Source organism: Acartia tonsa, chromosome 4, assembly GCF_053477335.1.
Source record: "Acartia tonsa isolate MP-2025a chromosome 4, ASM5347733v1, whole genome shotgun sequence".
In the NCBI taxonomy this organism is placed as follows: domain Eukaryota; kingdom Metazoa; phylum Arthropoda; class Copepoda; order Calanoida; family Acartiidae; genus Acartia; species Acartia tonsa.
Window position 1 is genome coordinate 11066160 of NC_137263.1, and position 18251 is coordinate 11084410.

General features: G+C 33.9%; 2 protein-coding genes across 2 annotated transcripts in view; both read right to left on the minus strand.

Moving 5' to 3' along the window:
- LOC145316044 (organic cation transporter protein-like) overlaps nucleotides 1-18251 on the minus strand; it is a 161057-nt gene that overhangs the window by 119704 nt on the left and 23102 nt on the right. The window lies entirely within an intron of this gene.
- LOC145316031 (toll-like receptor 6) lies at nucleotides 12217-16184 on the minus strand. Its single transcript, XM_080156300.1, has one exon. The coding sequence runs from the start codon at nucleotides 16097-16099 to the stop codon at nucleotides 12380-12382; it is 3720 nt and encodes a 1239-aa protein (XP_080012426.1). The 5' UTR covers nucleotides 16100-16184; the 3' UTR covers nucleotides 12217-12379.

The window sequence follows — 18251 nt, forward strand, 5'->3', positions numbered from 1 at the left end:
CTAATATCCTTATATCTCTGTAATATTCAGAGTATAAATACTGAGTAATTATCACTCTAATATCCTTATATCTCTGTAATATTCAGAGTATAAATACTGAGTAATTATCACTCTAATATCCTTATATCTCTGTAATATTCAGAGTTTAAATACTGTTGAGTAATTATCGCTTGAGGGACATTTTTACCCTCGTCTCGTAAGGACAGCACAAGGCTACGACAGTTATGTTCACTGAAAATAGTTCAAAACATCTTAATAAACTTTTAAAGTTCAACAGGAAAATTTCATCGTGAAATTCTTAAAAAACTATTTATTAATAAGCCATTATTCTTTTACTACATTAAAATGAAAAACTTTATAAAGATGGCTAAATCAAAAAAAATTGCTACATTATAAGACGCATGACTTGAAGCCATTCATTTTCATTTTAGCATCATTTATGTAAAATCATTCATTTCAACCATTTAAACCAATTAAAACATTTACAATTCAAATTTAATCTTACATTTTAAAACGCAATAAAAATTAGTTAATGTTGATTTCAAGGAATTTTTGCCTTAAGTATTTGACTGGAGTTTAAATTGTTAAAATCGTTCTTAACATTTCAGATTTTTAAGTAATTTTTGTGGAATACAAGGTATCTTTTTAATTTGTTTAATATTTTTTACAAATACATAGCTACAATATACTATGCACTGTAACAGTGAGAGTAAATAAGTATAGAAGCAAAGAACTGCACCGCGAAAATAGCCAAAAACCAATGTATGAAAAGCAGAGCCTAATTGGTTCATCGGTTAGCAAGATCTTAAACTTTAGACGGACGTGCGGACAGACAGAAAAAGTCCTCCTTCTTAATTACAGATTAAACTCGGTGCTTTCACTCAAATTACCTTGCAAGCACAAAAATCCTCTGAATTTCTATATTAATTCTAAAAATGGAGCCCTTTTTTTATGCTAAACCACTGCGAATGGGGGGGGGGCTCTATTTCTTCCCGGTCTATACCTGCAATGTGAAACCCTGCGGGGCTACCCTGTTCCTAATATAACCTAACTTAATCAGACCAAACACATGAAAAACTACCCTCCACCCCCCTATTTTCAATATTATTAAAGGGGGTTTCTGTGCTCGACTAGGCACTTTGGGGGAATTGAATTATTAACAAAATGTACATAAAATTACCTTTCTTTAAAAAAAAAATAATCATGTAAAAATGATGAATAATACGTTAATAAAAACAATTATTGTCCAAAAATAACTTACGGAAGCCTTTGGCTTTTTTTATTTTTGGCGTTTTATTCAAGGATTTTTAAACATTTATTTTTGTTTGTCACCTTATATGGCGATTTGTGGTCAACTGAAAATAGTTGCCGAATGTGTACGCAGTTTCCTGAGTGTTTCCTCATCCTAGCTCAATATTTACTAATAGCTAAAAAAGCTTCAAACTTCAAAAAAAAAAATTCAAAATTTAAAAAATTCAAATTTATAATGTATAATGTATAAATCGTTTACACATTCAAATTTTGATTTTTTTAAGGGAAGTTTGAAGATTTGTAGCTAGTAGTAAATATTGAGCTAGGATGAGGAAACACCCAGGAAACTGCGTACACATTCGGCAACTACTTTCAGTTCATCCGATTTGTCCTTTTCCAAAATTTAGATGAACTGAAATTAGTTTCCGAATGTGAACACATTTTCCTAGGTGATTCCCAATCCTATCTTAATATTTGCTACTAGCTAAAAAACCTTCAAACTTCAAAAAAAAAATCAAAATTTGAATGTATTAACGATTTATACATTATACATTCAAAGTTTTAATTTTTCAAAGAAGTTGTATCAACTTTTTTGCTTTTTGTTTAAGATAGCTAGCCGGTCCTTTCAGTAAGTAGTAGATGTAAAATTTTTCATAGAATTCAGATATGCAATCGGTTTTTTTGTAGACCTCTTATTTTTTAAGTAATTTAAGTTTTTAAAAAAAATAATTAAGTCGGTTTTAAGGTACTAAAACGCAACAAAATAAAAGAAGAAAATGGCCAGTATGAACAAAAATAGTAAGATCTTTAATTTGACACCTTACTTTTAAAATTCTGTTGAGTAATCTATTTTTTTAACCTCGGTTTAATAAAAACTTTAGACCTAAATATTTTCTCAAACAGACATAAAAAACATAAGTTCATATATACCTTTAGAATCAGAAAAATATTACGAATCTATTCTAAGCAAAATTGAAAAAGTTTTATAAAACTATAATAAAAAAAATAAGTTTATTTTAAGAATCATAATTTTCGGCTTTAAAGGGTTAGCTTGAACCAAACCTGAACAAAACCTAAACAAAAGACAATGCAATGTAGCAGATATTTTTTAAACACAAGAAACAATAATGTATTTTTAACTGCATTGTTTTGAAGTTTATAAACAGACTGATGCATATTTGTTCATAATTTTTCATTCTTTACATGTTCTTTAATATCACTATATTTATTGTAGTATCTATTGTATATATTGTATGAACGTTCTCCTTTTTTTCTGGCAATTCTATAGGTTAATTCTATAGATTAAGCTTCCCGATTCGTCAATTTTTGCGATTTGTGATTGGCTAGTTTAGTAGTTACAATTCTTAAAATAACTTTTTTATTTTTTCTATTTTTTATTACAATTTTTTTAAACTTTTTCAATTTTGCTTACAATGGATTCATATTATTTTTCTCATTCTAATGGTATATATGAACCCATATTTTTTATGTCTGTATGAGAAAATATTTAGGTTTAATGTTTTGATTAAACCGAGGTTAAAAAAATAGATTTTTTCAACAATTACTCAACAGAATTTTAAAAGTAAGGTGTCAAATTAAAGATCTTACTATTTTTGTTTATACTGGCTATTCTCTTCTTTTATTTTGTTGCGTTTTAGTACCTTAAAACCGACTTAATTATTTTTTTAAAAAACTTAAATTACTTAAAAAATAAGAGGTCTACAAAAAAACCGATTGCATATCTGAATTCTATGAAAAATTTTACATCTACTACTTACTGAAAGGACCGGCTAGCTATCTTAAATAAAAAGCAAAAAAGTTGATACAACTTCTTTTGATTTTTTTTTTTGAAAGTTTGAAGGTTTTTTAGCTAGTAGCAAATATTGAGATAGGATTGGGAAACACCTAGGAAAATGTGTTCACATTCGGAAACTAATTTCAGTTCACCAAAATTTAACACTAGTTTTTTAATAGGGTGAAATAATATTAGTCCACTACTGTTTAACTTTTTAGCTGGTATTATGTCAATATGTTATCCAAGTAAACTCTTATGACGACATGTCGATACTATGTCAGTAATACCTACTCTTGGAAAACTATATAGTCGATAATAGTTATTTATCGCATCTTATTATAGACATCTTTCCGCGGATAATAAAATGAAAAATTATATGATTAAAACCGATTTTTATTTCAATATTTGTAGAAAATTATCTGTAATAAGACACTATACATGAATTTTTTAGTATGGCTGATAACCGGTTCTTACCTAAAGGATATTAATCGGTTTCGAAACCATACTGGAAAAATCATTGTTATTTTATGTTGGTGCAAATTTGACAAGAAAGTCAAAGATTGAAATTTTCTTCTCTAATCATTTAAATTTGTAATAGTGGCTGCACCACTAGCATCTATAGTCTCAATACTATGAAAATACAGAAAAATAGCTTAAAACCACCCTAATGCGTTCATATATAAAATTATTACAGCCTTAAACTATCCAAGGGCATAGGTGAAGGTTCTCTAAATATTAAACCTAATCGATTCAGTGGTTTCCGAGATCTTAACTTGCAAACAAAATAATCTTCATTTACTAGTTAGGTTAAATAAACTTTAACATTGAGTGACATATCTGAAATGTTGGACACCTAATAATTAAATATGGAGAAAATTGGTATGAGCAATATTTAAACTATTTAGCAAGGAATTTGACTTTGTAAATTCCTATTCTTGGTCAATGACTTAATGAAGTGAAGTCGGGCCGCCGTCATTTATAGACACCCAACCACACCAATTATTGGATAGTTTTAAAATAGCATCCCCCCCAGGCCCCCCTCCCCGCCAACCCTCACCCCTAAACCGCTGAAATTCTATCTCCGTTGCCTCTCACCATTAGAGTTAGAATACTAGACTGAACATAATGTGATTTTGTATAATTCAATACTAACTAGCGGTTACGCCCCAAGCATCTAGGCTCTTTGATTAGAGGGGTTTAGATGATCTATAATAATAGCTTAAAACAATCCTAAGACTTAAAACTAAAAATAGAAAAGCCTAAAAAGGATAACCTAGTCGGTTCAGTATATTTAATAAGATCTTAAGCTTCAGACAACAAAAACCTTAATACTTTATAAAATAGGGCAGAACAGTACACCCAAATTACCACTCTCTTCCTAGCGTTATAGCTTAAAACCATGCAGGAAAAACAAAACCCTATAGTGGTTACAGTTGACAAAAAGAACAGACTATCAAACTAACAGATTGTCGGACTAAATGATATAGTTTTAGACCACCTTTGGTTGTTAGACTTAGTCTGGAAGTCTTAACTGTGCAGGTAATTAGGGTAACTTTAGATACCATTATTCAAGATTAGAGTATGACGCGGGGTGGACTCGAACCTGACAATCAATGGTTCAAAAGTAGTAAGGCTTTTTTGTCTGTAGCTTAAAATTTCGATAACTTCTTAATTGAGTTAAAAATCTTAAGAAAAGACCCGGGTTTGTTTTAGGCTATACAAAGCCCCTATATGCTAGGGGTGCAGCCGCTCATTATCATAAAACCAAGAAAACAGTTTCTATAGCTAACTCTATTGTGCGTGCTAAATACCCCCACCCAGCCCCACCCACCCTCTCAATAACCAATTTCAAATTGGGGGTTTCATACGATGCAGGAAAATCTTTAAAAATATAGCCATTTTCTGTGACAAAAAGTATACAATTCTTGTTATTTTATACCTGCTATAATTACATTGCTTTAATCGAGTATTAAAGACTGCATGTCTGCTAAGACATTTGATATAAATAATTTTATTGGGGTTAACTTTCAGGGAAGCTTATTATTTCACATGTCCACGTTTAGGTTAATTTTTAAAAGCGAAGCTTTTCTATAATTAGGGTCGGTCCGTCCGTCCGTCCGTCCGAAATAGATAGCTTTTATTCGTTAATTTAGGCATGTTAGAATTGTCCTATCAATTTCAAACTTTGCATGATGATTCCTGTAGTAGTTAGGTACGATTTAGAAAGCGTAGCAACTCTATAATCATTACCAGAATGTCCGTACGTCCATTTTAAACATGTTGATTTTTTAACAGCAAATGTTTATGTGATCTAATTATCCGTTTGATCTGATTTTTGGTATTTTGATTCCTGGGACAACAAAGAACAATATTTTAAGAGAAGCAACTCTATAATCAAATCATAAAAATGTAAGTATGTCCATAAACTCAATAAACATTATCCTGTATCAAGAAGTTTTTCAACAAATTTACTTACAATTTTGCTTCGACTCTTAAACTTTTATATTCTGATAATTCAGTTTAGACACTATACAAGTGTTAATGTCCGTTTGTCCTAACGTTTTAGTGCTTCGCTTTTATGGATGTTGTCATCCTTGTTTAAAAATAAATAATCCCCCTATCCTTCCTTAAAAGAAATGTTACAAGCCAGAATTTTTAATTTAAAACTTTTTGGTGATTTTACGTAAACTTCATGAATTTAAACAATTGTATTTAAATAACTCCCACTTGCAGTGATTATTTGTGAAGATTACCATGAATATTTGGAAACTTATTTATTAGAGTCGTACATACTAATATCACATTGACACATATTTAGGGATAAGCTTACACTAAAATCTTGGATTAAAGACATTGTCCCATGGCCTTTTGCTGCTATGTAAGAGGTACGGCATCTATTGTAAGAGTAAGAGTAAGAGGAATGCCTTAGCCCAAAACAAGTGCAACTAGGACCGGTTAGCATTGGTTGTCTGCAATAGTTGGAATGTTGGTGCCTTTATTATAAAGGTCTGACCCTACGTTGTTATCAACCGTCCCAATAGGTATTAATCAGCAAATGTATTTCAGGAAGCTTTGTCTATTCTGAGCCCTTACCTTTCGAGGCCCTTGCTTTGAAAAACCCTACTGTTAGAACAACATAAAATAAATATTCATTGATTAAAAAAGCTCAAGTGTTTGTTACTTTTTTTTATAATTTATTAGTTTTAAAGACTTCTAGGCTATCTAGAAAGAGTTTTTGGCAATACAAATTATTCTAAAGCTTTGTACCTTAAGAAACTGAAAAACTACATGTTTATTTACAATACATGTTTTTACAAATATACATTGTAATGTACATTCATGAAATAGAAAATTAAGAAATTAAATCAATAGAGAATTGAAAATTTGTTATAGAACTTGGGCTCACTTGTACACTTCATATAAAGTAGTAAGGATCTTTTTTTGTCCCTTAAGATCTCGCTAACCACATATCCATTTAAGTTCTACATTGGAAGGAGGCTATACATAAGTTGTGGTATGGTTTTAGGCTATTCCATTTTCAAATGAAAGGCTTGGGATTGGTTTAGGATATTTTTCTACATTCTCCCCCCCCCCCCCTCCCTCTTTGAAAACAGAGCCCCTAGGTGCTAGTGGCGCAGCAGCTGGTATCCTAAATGCAATTATTAACGATGTGTAGGTATGTATGTATTGCCAGCCACACAAAAACTATTGGAAATTTATTTTGGCCACCAAACCTTTTAGAAATTAAAATTCTCACTTTTTGCTGGATGATTTAAATGCTCGATGGTTGTGTCAAATACTTCTTATCTATACCAGCGCAGATACTTTATAACTAAGGTATGTTTGGACGTTAAAATTGTAGTGTGAAGTTAAAAAGCGAATGGTAACTAATACATTTTTTTCTAAACTTTTAAGAATAAGACATAGTTTTTTTTGTCTTTTTCTGAATTACTTTTTCAGCTGCGAGACTAATTAATATTTTTTTCTTGTTTATAATATAAAAACTCTCTACGTTCATTAAAGAAAATAATATAAATTCTTTATGTGGTTTAAATATGTTTTAATACCGAAGCATACCTATAACATACATGTATACAAATATGAAAAAAATGCTATCTCTATAATGGTATATAAATTTATAAAAACATGGATGACAACCTCCATAAGCAGAGAACTTACTTAATATTAAACAATTTACTTGTTTAAAAGCGTAATTGACAGACAAACTGATAAAATGAGTTCATTGGTTAGAATAAATGTACAACTTTTAGCTGATTTTGTTTATTATAATTTGTTTTTAATTACTGGGTATGACATACATATATGTCAAGGAAGATATACTAAATTTCACGAATTTTCAAAAACTTTAAAAATTTTGAATAATTGGACGCAATTATATTTTTGATCATGATGTGTTGACCTAGTAAACACTTAAATAATAAACATAACCATTATGTCCAGCTTATACAATATATACATACATACATACAGGCCTTGCAGCAGTAATTATGTAATATTCATAATCATATGCACTAGGCTCAAGTATGAGGAGGGGTCTAAGGGTGGCAGACACCCCCCACCTCAAAATATTTGAAAAAATAATACCAGTTCATTTCAAGTTATCTTTTTTAAGTAGTATATAAAGTAGTAGGGGTTTTAGTCTGAAGCTGAAGATCTCTACTACTGAACTAATTGGGTTCCCTATTTTATGTAAGCTTCATATAGGTCCCATGATGGTATTATGTACTTTCACTTTCAGATTTCAGTCTTCAAGTTAAAAAGAGAGAAAAAAGTCTAGGTTTCTCGCTCCGAATTTCTCTTTCAATAATTAGGTTTCCCCTTTCTTGAAAATTCTAACTGTGCCTTTATATGGTTTATTTAAGCTTGAAATGAATAGACTAAAAGCCTGGGTTGCACACCAGAAGCTTTAGGCTCAATAAAGGTTAGGTTAGGTTTTCATTTTCTATCCCAAGAAAACTCCTATTTAATGTGAAACTTAATAGATAACAAAAACTAAATCTTTATGTTAAAATATTAATTTATTTGTAACAATTTGTAGATTATTTCCAAATTCTAAATTTAGATAAAAAAAACATTCAAACTGGAGTATTTAAAAAATGTTAGGTTAGGTTTTTGTAGCGTTGGCTGTAGGTTCTCAATGACCAGATGTCGGTGCAGTATTTGAAATTGAGGCAGATTGAAAATTAATTGGAATAGTTGGATAATTATCCCCTACCGTAGTTAAGAGGTTAAAAATTATGTGTTTACAATGTTACAAGTAAATAAAAGTGCGACATTTCTATATGCAGTTCTAACAAAAGTATAAAAGTCTACTATCCAATGCAATTAAACAAAAGTAGTCATGGCTGACAGTTAAGCGACATAGCGTTTTTTTAATCAAAGAATTAAAGACTGTCAATGTACAAAAACTTTTTTTTTTCTCTTTCTCTATATTTTCATACTAACTAAATTCTCTCTTTTTTCCACTCTCCTTTTCTCTTTTTCTATATGTATTTTCTTTTTCTGTTTTTGTTATATTTAATAAACTCTGAAGTACTACATTAAAGTATTGAATTATTACAGAATTTCATAAATAGAATGCGTAATTATTGACTTCTATCCACTTCCACAAACTCTCTTCTTAGATAAGATTTTTTAACCGAAGAGAAATAAGATTTTTTCACCAATGAAAATAACTTTATTATCTTTATTTATTTATAACAATTAAAGTAATTATGGATTATTCTTTTGCATGCTTGCATAAACGCAATCGACTTTGTATCAATGCTAATTATTTTCTATATAAATCTGTTTCAAATGTTGTAAGTATATATAAACATTTAAAAAAATTTTAATTCCTATTCCACTATTCTAATGATATTGTATATGTACTTCTATTGTAATATAGGTAGCTCGCAGAGAAAGTAAATTTCTAGGTGTGCATTAACTTCCACTAATTATAAATAATTATACGCCCCTAGAGGCCTCTAAGAGTACTTGTGAAAACGGGGGGGGGGGGGAAGGTCAACCATCTACATTACATCTTAGATTTAAAATTTAAGAGGTGCGTATTTTTCAAAGGCCTGGACCTCTTAAAGGTTTACAGTCAGATAGACATACAGACATCTTGTTACTTTTTTTACATAAATTAAAGAATCATCTTTTTACAATAGCATAAACTGTCCATTCCCCACTCTAAACTTAATTTTTGAACACTCTATCAACTGTCTTTTAGCGAATACAATGCCAAAAACTTTGCGGATGTGATATTTTGCGGAAATTTCTCCTGATAGTTTGGTTTTACAGAATTTAATAAAGGAAATTATTTAGATACATATAAGACCATACCTATATAGACATACACAATATCATCCAAAGTTTTCTTTATTAGCGCATGTATAATTAGAGAACGTCCATACGCAACTTGCAGTATTCTATCGAAATGAAAAAACATTTATTAGACAATGTAACTTCATTTTGCCCTTTTTTATTAAATATTGAAAACAAATAAACAAGTTATACACAAAACAAAATCCGACGATCTCTACTTATTTCAACGTTTTTCAAAAAAAACTTGTTTATAGCTCCTATACTAAAGCATTTAAAAAAAAAAGATTATATGAAAACCTCTTTCAGTTGAACGTAAAATATTATATATTCCTACTAAGTTAAGTCTAATGTATTTTTATCTAAACCAAGCTTTGTCTATTAGATAATAATAATATTACAAATCAGGAATTTTCAGGGATAGGACAATAAATGAGATATGTTCTTCCCAAAGTTTAAAAGTGTGGATGGAACATGGACGCTTAAGAGGGAGGGGGGGGGGGGTAAAAGGGATGTTTGAAACCTCTCATTTTATCTCCCTCATAAAATTATAAATAAAAAAAATACAAAAAACTACCCTCTAAAACCTTTAAAACCCCTCGTTTCAAAAAAAGCTTGGACGTCCTTGTAGTATGTAATATGGTGTATGGTAAATATCTATAGATATAGGAATGTAAATTTATTAAACCGGTATTGCCCCCTCTCCAACTCCCTGAGTAATAATAATACTTTGGTGGGAACAAATCAATTTTATAATAACGTATATGTTTAATAAATAAGCATATGTCACAAACTATAGTAAAACCCTTCAATTTATGTAAGGTTAGGATAGATTTTCAAATTTCTAACTTCTATCTTTGGAATAAATCTACAATAGGGGCTCTTTACTTGAATGGAGGGGGACAGGGGCAAGAATGGTCTAAAATCATCCAAAGACTTAGGTGTAGAAAGTTAGAAATCATATCGTCCAAAAAATTGGACGAAATAGTTCTGAATTAATATCTATGGTAATAAATATACTGTACACTTATAGGTATTATTCTTAGAAAAGCTTTACTTCTTTAAAAAAATTGTATGTTTGTCCTTACACTACACGCACACATATAGAGAAATCTTGACATATTAAAAAGTTAGATTTCACTCCATTCAATTGTCTTTAAAAGCCAATGGAGCATTTAGCTATTTCCGTTTGGAAAACAGCCATTTTATTTTAATGCGCTTTTTTTTAGCGCAGCTTATCTATATTTACACATTGTTCGTACGTCACTCCACAAAAAAGGCACTTAGGCAGTAAGCTAATAAAATTGACTGTATCCTCTTTTATTATCGACAGATTTTAGAATCTAAGAACTTAGATTCTTTACAATGAAATTAGAAGTATCTAAATTAAGGGTATAAAATGGACACTAAATTAATGTGCATTCCTCATGACAGAAAAAATTAACCCTTCTGTAGAATAATATATTTGGTGTAAAAGTTTCTTCACTGCTAATAATTTGTCAAGATTTAATGAAAACACTATCTAATGAGAAAACCTGTTTTTAAAACTTTGAGGGTCAGTAAAATTTAAAAGCAAAAATTATTTAATTTAACCTATTACAATGCAACACTTCATTTATTCATTAAAAATCAATCTTTTTACACTTAGTTTAGTTATCATTTATTGCTGCGCTACTTATGGACAAAACTTTCCTTGTTTTGTGAGGTTTCTGTGTATACACCCCTTGCTTTTTACACATTTCTATTGAAAAATGAATCATATATACCCCCGCCTTTCAAATTTTTGCTTTTAATTCGACCTATCCATAGAAAATTTCTTAAATAATAAAAGACATAAACAAAGCTTCCTCAACGCTAAGATATTCCAACTAAACACTAACCTCTATGATCAAAGAAAATTTAACTTTTTATTGTCAACCAAGGGAGAACTAATCCTTTTAAGTTCTGAAGACAAATACGGAGCTTCCTTAAAAAGAAACTTTTAGTATCTAAATATGCAGACAAACATCCTGCTTTTGTTCAGTCACGAAAAATGACACATCGCAAAAATAAAACCGGTTCTCATGAATACGAAAAAACTATGTCTAGCATCGTATTATATCCAGTTTTCTACGAATATAGAAATGTACAATCATAAGATTAAAACTAGTTTTTTTAGCCGGTGCCTTCGGCACCACGGGGCTAAAAAAACTAGTTTTAATCTTATAATTGTACATTCTATATCCGCGGAAAGCTGTTTATAATACAATACGAGAAATAACTATTACGCTCTTTGCACAGAAAGTTTAAAATTTCTCAATTGTAACCCGCCATAGCACTATACATTACTTTAATCGTTAACGAATTTTGTCAGCTATGAAGTTGCTACGCACCCAAAATACAAGAATGACCACCCAATAATAAACTCCTCAAAAATTCACCTTCCCCCAACTGGTACGGACAAATACTCTTCCTACTTTTTAGTAATGGTTTAAAAATTCCTATCTTTATTCAAAATAACAAGACCAAGAACAAGAAAATCTATACAGGCGAAACCCGTTAATAAAAATTTTATACGTGCTGACCTATGATTCAAAATATACTACTTTACACGTGAATCTTAATTTCAACAAAATCATCAAAATTCCAGTCAAACAAACGGACGATTTAACGTACAATTATCAATTATAGAGTAGTATTGCTTTTAAAATAGATTGAAAATTTACTTCTTAACTTGGTGCTAAGTTTTAAAACGATACGAGTATTTCATTCTTAATTGTCCAAACCGTATTGACGTACATACATACCAATATTCTAGAGTAGGTTCGCTTCTTTAAAAAAAACATAATAAAAAAGAACCAAAATTACATGACAAAGCTTTATTAAATTTTTGTATATAAGCTACGCATTTGTACAAAATAGTATAATATAATAATAATAATAATATGACAACGCATTCACAGACAGCTCAAAAATTATCACAGATAAAAGTATGGGGAGGGGGGGAAATATCTTAATAAAAAAATATTAGATATGAGAAATCATCCGTTTGTCTTGTGTGTGATGGTGATGTAGTGTGGATGAGTGATGGTGGGGGAGGGAGGGCAGCTCCCGCTGCATAGACATGGTTTCTGACATGGTTGAATATATGGGTGGTGCTGGCAGTCCCAGCTGGTAGCTGTTGCTGGACCCACTGCTGATCGCCATCTGGTTGAGGATGGATGGATCAGTAATGCTCAACACCTCGCCGGTGTTCATCAACACCCGCAGGGTTGGGTCCAACATGTTTAGGTTGATGGGACCCACAACAAGGAAGAGAATATGCTTGCTGGCTCCGCCACCGCCGATGCCGCCGTTGATGGCTGAAGCAGCTGTTGACACGGACCGTAGCAAACCAGTTTTGTAGTCAAGGCGGGTCCACTCGGTCTCCAAATAGTTTTGTGACAGAATAATAATGATTTTCTTGGAGGCGTCCGCCACGCGGGTCACGGAGTCGGCCAGGTGGGCGGAGTGGGTCGGCAGGTCACGGTGGTGCAGGCAAACTCTGGTGTAGGGCTCCATCTGGCTGGCCAGCAGTTGAGATACAACCAAACTGTCACGGACACTGTAGCTAATGTATGCATCGAACAATTTGCTGCCGCCGCAGGAGTCCTCAGCATTGCTGCTGCCCTGGGATGGAGAAGGAGACATCATACGGTCGCCAGATGTTGACTTGGAGCCCTTCATCCACATGCGGATAGAATGGCGGAAGTTGACAAGTAACAGGATCAACAGAACCATGATGGACACGCTGGCAATTGCGCCGATCAGCAGTGGCATGTAGGCTTCTGACAAAATATGATCCTGCTGCTGGTTTCTGGCAACCTCAGGTATGGGCAGCGAGGCACATGGGGAGGATGGAATGACTGTAAGGCTGGTTATCATCTCTTCCTTCTCCACCTTGTTGGTTGTAGTGGCGGGGACACAGTGCAGGTTGTCTGCATTAACAACCTTGTGTCTGCCATCTGACTGCAGCCATGAGTAGAAACTGTGTCTGAACTCACATTCACATGACCACTCATTGTCCTGGAGCTCAAGGTTGGACAGGTACTGGTTGGCTGCTAGCTCCCAGACGGGAAAATGAACGATTGAATTGTCGCCAAGGGTCAACACTTTCAAATTTTTCAATGCCTTGAAGGTGGCAGGATGGATAGAGGACAGTTGGTTGTTGTGTAGATACAGCTCCTTCAAATTTGGCAGCGCTGAAAATTCAAATCCGTGCAATTCACGCAGGTTGTTGTTTTCAAGATGCAAAACTTCCAAAGATACCAATCCATTGAATGCATGCTGCTCAATCTCATCAATACGAGAATTGTTCAAATGCAAAGACTTCAAGTTTCTCTTGCCAATAAAAGTATGACTCTTAAGCACGCTGATATCATTGCCATCCAAAAGAATTTCAGTAGAATCCATGGGAATGTTTTCTGGAATCTTTTTCAAGGTTGAAGCAGTGCACTGAATCATGTTCTTGGTCCACGAGTTATCGTGGAAACATGAGCAGCCGTCCGGGCAGGTCATCTCACAGTCACAGGAGTCGAACTGGCAACACTGGCACAGAGAAAAGCAATGTGTCTCGTACTGGCACAGAAACTGGTCCTCCCTTGCCTCGACCAGGGGCACAAATGCCTGGTTGTCACCGGCATTTACCAACTTGCAGTAGATGCTTTCAATGTCAGAAATGAAGGGCAATTTTTCCAAAGTGTCACGGGTGTTAATATTTTGGAACCATGCCATGTCACAATCACACACAATAGGATTACCGCCGAGGTGGAAAACGGTTTCTCTAATATTTGTCGGGGACAATAACAGAGTTGGCTTACTAAAAGAAGTCAACTCATTCACTGATAGATCAACTTTCACTAATCTAACTTTGTCAAAGAATGCGTATTGAGAAATTTCACTAATCTTATTGTCATTTAACAAAATAGTCTCGAGGTTCTGGGGAATGTTGAGGCTGGAGATCTGCTGGATCTTGTTGAAGCTGGCGTCCAGGTAGCTCAGGGACGAGTTCTCAATGCTGAGATAGTTGCCCAGCTGGTTGATCTGGTTGTGGGACACGTCCAACCAGTGAAGGGTGTGGGGGATCTGAGTGTAGTCAAAATCATTCAGCTGATTGTTGGACACATTCAACCATACAAGCTGGGACAGCTTGGTAAAGATGCTGTCAATCTTGGTCAAATAGTTACCATCAAGTCTGACTGCCCGCAGGGAGGGGTTCAGATCAAGGGATCCAGGTTCCAGCTTGGCAAGTCTGTTATTGGACAAATCAAGAACTTGCAGGGAGACAAGCTTGGTGAAAAACTCAGCTGGAATCTCGGCAATCAAGTTGTTGGGGATCTGAAGGCGCCACAACTGCTCCATGTTGTCCAGGGAGTGCAGGCTGCTGATCTGGTTCCATCCAAGGTCCAGGGTCTGCAGCTTGTTCAAAGAGCTCAGGGCATCTGGGATCTTATACATTTGGTTGCGGCTCAAATCAAGGATAAGAATGTCGGTGTTGTTGTTGAACGCAGCTGGGTGCAGAACATTGATCTGGTTGTCTGACAGGCTAAGCTGTGTTAACAAGGGCAGGCTGCTGAAATATCCAGGCTCAATGCTTCTCAGCTGATTGCTGGACAGATCTAGGTTGACCAAGTTAGGCATGAGCTCAGGAAAGTGAACACTGCTCAGCTTGTTGCCGCACAATTTCAGAATCTGAAGATTAAGCATGGAGGCAAGAAATTGTTCTGGCACAGTCTGTACTTGATTGTGGCACAGATCTAACTCAATCAGGTTCAGCAAATCGATGGTGAGGTTAGTGCTAAGGCTGGCGGTAGTCAGCATGTTCCCGGCCAAGCTCAACTTCTCCAAGTCATACTGTCCAACAAAAAATGATGATGGGAAAGCAGACAGGGTGTTGTTGGCAAGGTTCAGCTCTCTGACGGCGGCGGTCTGGATGAGGTTGGCAGGCAGATGGTTGATTTGGTTGTTGGAAAGGTTGATAATCTTGGCACTGCTGGAGAAAACATTATCAGCAACATATCTGATATGATTGTTGGCAAGGTTGATGGTGGCCAGGGTGGGGTAGGACAACACACTCTTGTTATCAATGCTGGTAATATCATTGTTGGACATATCCAGTGTGTCCAGCTGAGACATGCAGGCCGGCAGCTCGCCGCCAGGAGCAGGCACACCAAGATCAGCAAGTGAACCAAACTGGTTTGAAGAAACATTCAACATTTTTAACTTTTGTAGGCCACATATAGACTTGCTTGGCAGAGATTCTAATAAATTTTCACTCAAGTCTAATAATTCTAAATTGTCCAAATCTATAAAAGCTCCGTGTTGAATATCCAACTGTTTGTCAGCAGCGGACAACCCAGACGGCCGGGACTTTCTCACAGACAAAGACTTGAGGCTCTGCAGCCCTCTGAATGCATTGGTTGGCAAAGAGTTGAGAACACAGTTCTCAAGGACTAGACTTTGCAGTTGTGTGAGGCCGGAGAAGCCGTAGGGCTCGAGCTGGCCGACTGTGCTCTGGCTACAATATATGGATAAACTTAATGTATTATTGGGCACGACAGAGAAATCTGTCTTCTCTAGCCTAGAGTTTATAGATGTGAGCTGGCACTGTAAGTGTCTGGGTGCCGTGTAACTACAATCTGATGGCGGAATTGTACTTTTCACAAGCTGGGATATTCCCAAAATTATCACTGTTAACTTAAAATCCATGATGGTGGATTTTTTTCTGTAAAAAAGTCTTATTTTTATAACGCTGTGAAATACATGTCTTTGTGTTATGAGAGTTAATGTAAGACTAACTCTACCTGCTACTGACCAACTTAGAGCTTGGTACAAGGGGACAGAAAACCATCCCCCACCCCTTCATCCATAACTCTCCCCCACACCCCCTCCACCTTGTTCTTTTACATACCATACAGTAATATACCTCTCTCTTTAACTGTGCCTTCGTGCGCATGCGCTAATTAGGCGCGCGCGCGTTCTCTTTTTCTTCTCGACCCCTTGGTAAATCTACTCCTTCACCCCCATATCTCTATTTTTTCCTAGACCCCAGTTATTTCTCCTAGAGAATAATATACATAGTGTTTCTATCAAACAGTCAAAATATAATTTTTTACTTAATATTATTCCAAACTTATACAACTTTTTATCAATAAAACTATTTAAGAAATTTTACATTTAACAATTTTACAATTTTTATACTTTTAAAATTTTATTTTTGTGAATTTGCAAGAAAACTGAACGTCAGAGTAGAAGGATAGACGAATAGATAGATAAAGTTCCACCTGGACTGGTTATAGGGGAAGGGGGAGGGGTAGAATGGTATTGTAAACATGAGTTGGGTGGGGGGTTCTTAACAAAAGAATATAAGTATGAAAGGGAAGGATACACATAGAACTCTTGATATAAAGGGATGGACACACACACAGAGTAAAGTCTGCAAAGGTCAAAACACTAATTCTCTGAAGTTAATCACAAAACCTCTTAACTTCTCTATCTCTCTCTTCAACCCCTTCCCCTCCTCACTTACTCACTCTACCTCTCTCTTTCTCAATTGTATATGACTTGAATATAAGGGCAAAGGTTTAGGCTTTAAGGAGAGAATGAATGGGTTTTGGACTTTATCTTTCTTTCTCTCTCTATCTGTACACCACTTTGGCACTTACTTAAGCCCATACAATTTAAGGGGTATCAATATATGTATAACTTAGAAAAGGGGACACACACATATATCTTTTACAAACAAGAATATTAAATTCATGATAACCGAGCTAAATCTCGGACAAGTAAACAATTTGAAATGAAAATGGACAATCATAGAAAAACAGCGATCTAAATATAAAAACTCTAAACAAAATATACTATTTTTTTCTTATAAAATTGTTCATATGCAATATCTATAGGTATAAAAGACAATTTTATAATTGGAGACGTAATTATGGAGATGCTATGCTTATCAGATTTTGATGTCGTCCTAAGAATCATAATTTTAAAAAAATTATGTCTTAATAGCAAAAAATCTTATTTTAAATTAACTTTCTGTTAATAATTGTATATGAATTGCTATTGATATCTGATATATCTTATCGCTTCTGGAATCTTCATACTATGTCTGAAATCTATAGCATGATTCTATCAGGTCTTTGATATAAAAAAAATTACATTATGGACAAATATCGATGTACCAACCTAATTTGTAGAGAATCTACGCTTTTAAAAAACATTGAGCAAGGGTGTATTGTATATTACGGCTATCTGAATAAAAAGGATTAAAGAAAGAAGGGGAGAGGAATAGCTGCATGGTCGTAAGCATAAGTATGTATGTGTGTATGTATGCCCTGCCCTATACGTTACTTTTTCATCACTTCATTTACAAACTAGAATATATTATATCTTTATAAAGGCCTTATGCAAAAATACACACACACACACACACTTTATAAATCTGTCATCAATTAAGTGGTATGGGTCTAAATTGTGTGTGCAAACATTAATTCTTATGAATATGCTTATTTTTAGCTGGGTTTTAAAACTATCCCGTCACATAGAGATATAAGGTTTTCTGTTTGACCGTTAAGATCTCTATAATCATTAGAGTTATCTATTTTATGAATTCTTTACATAGGTCCAAGAAAGGTTTTAGTCTATTTCTATTTGAACTTAAATTTTTAATATGATCTTAAATTTTCTACTATTTAGGTTTCTTATCAAAACATGAAGAATAATTATCAAAGAATCTGTAAAAAAGACTCAAAATGAAAAAAGAATTAGTTGCGCGAAGCTCTCCTAATTTTTTTAAAAATCTATATCCCCATGTTTAAAACCATGCACCCACATACAGGGGCGTGCGGAATTGAGGTTT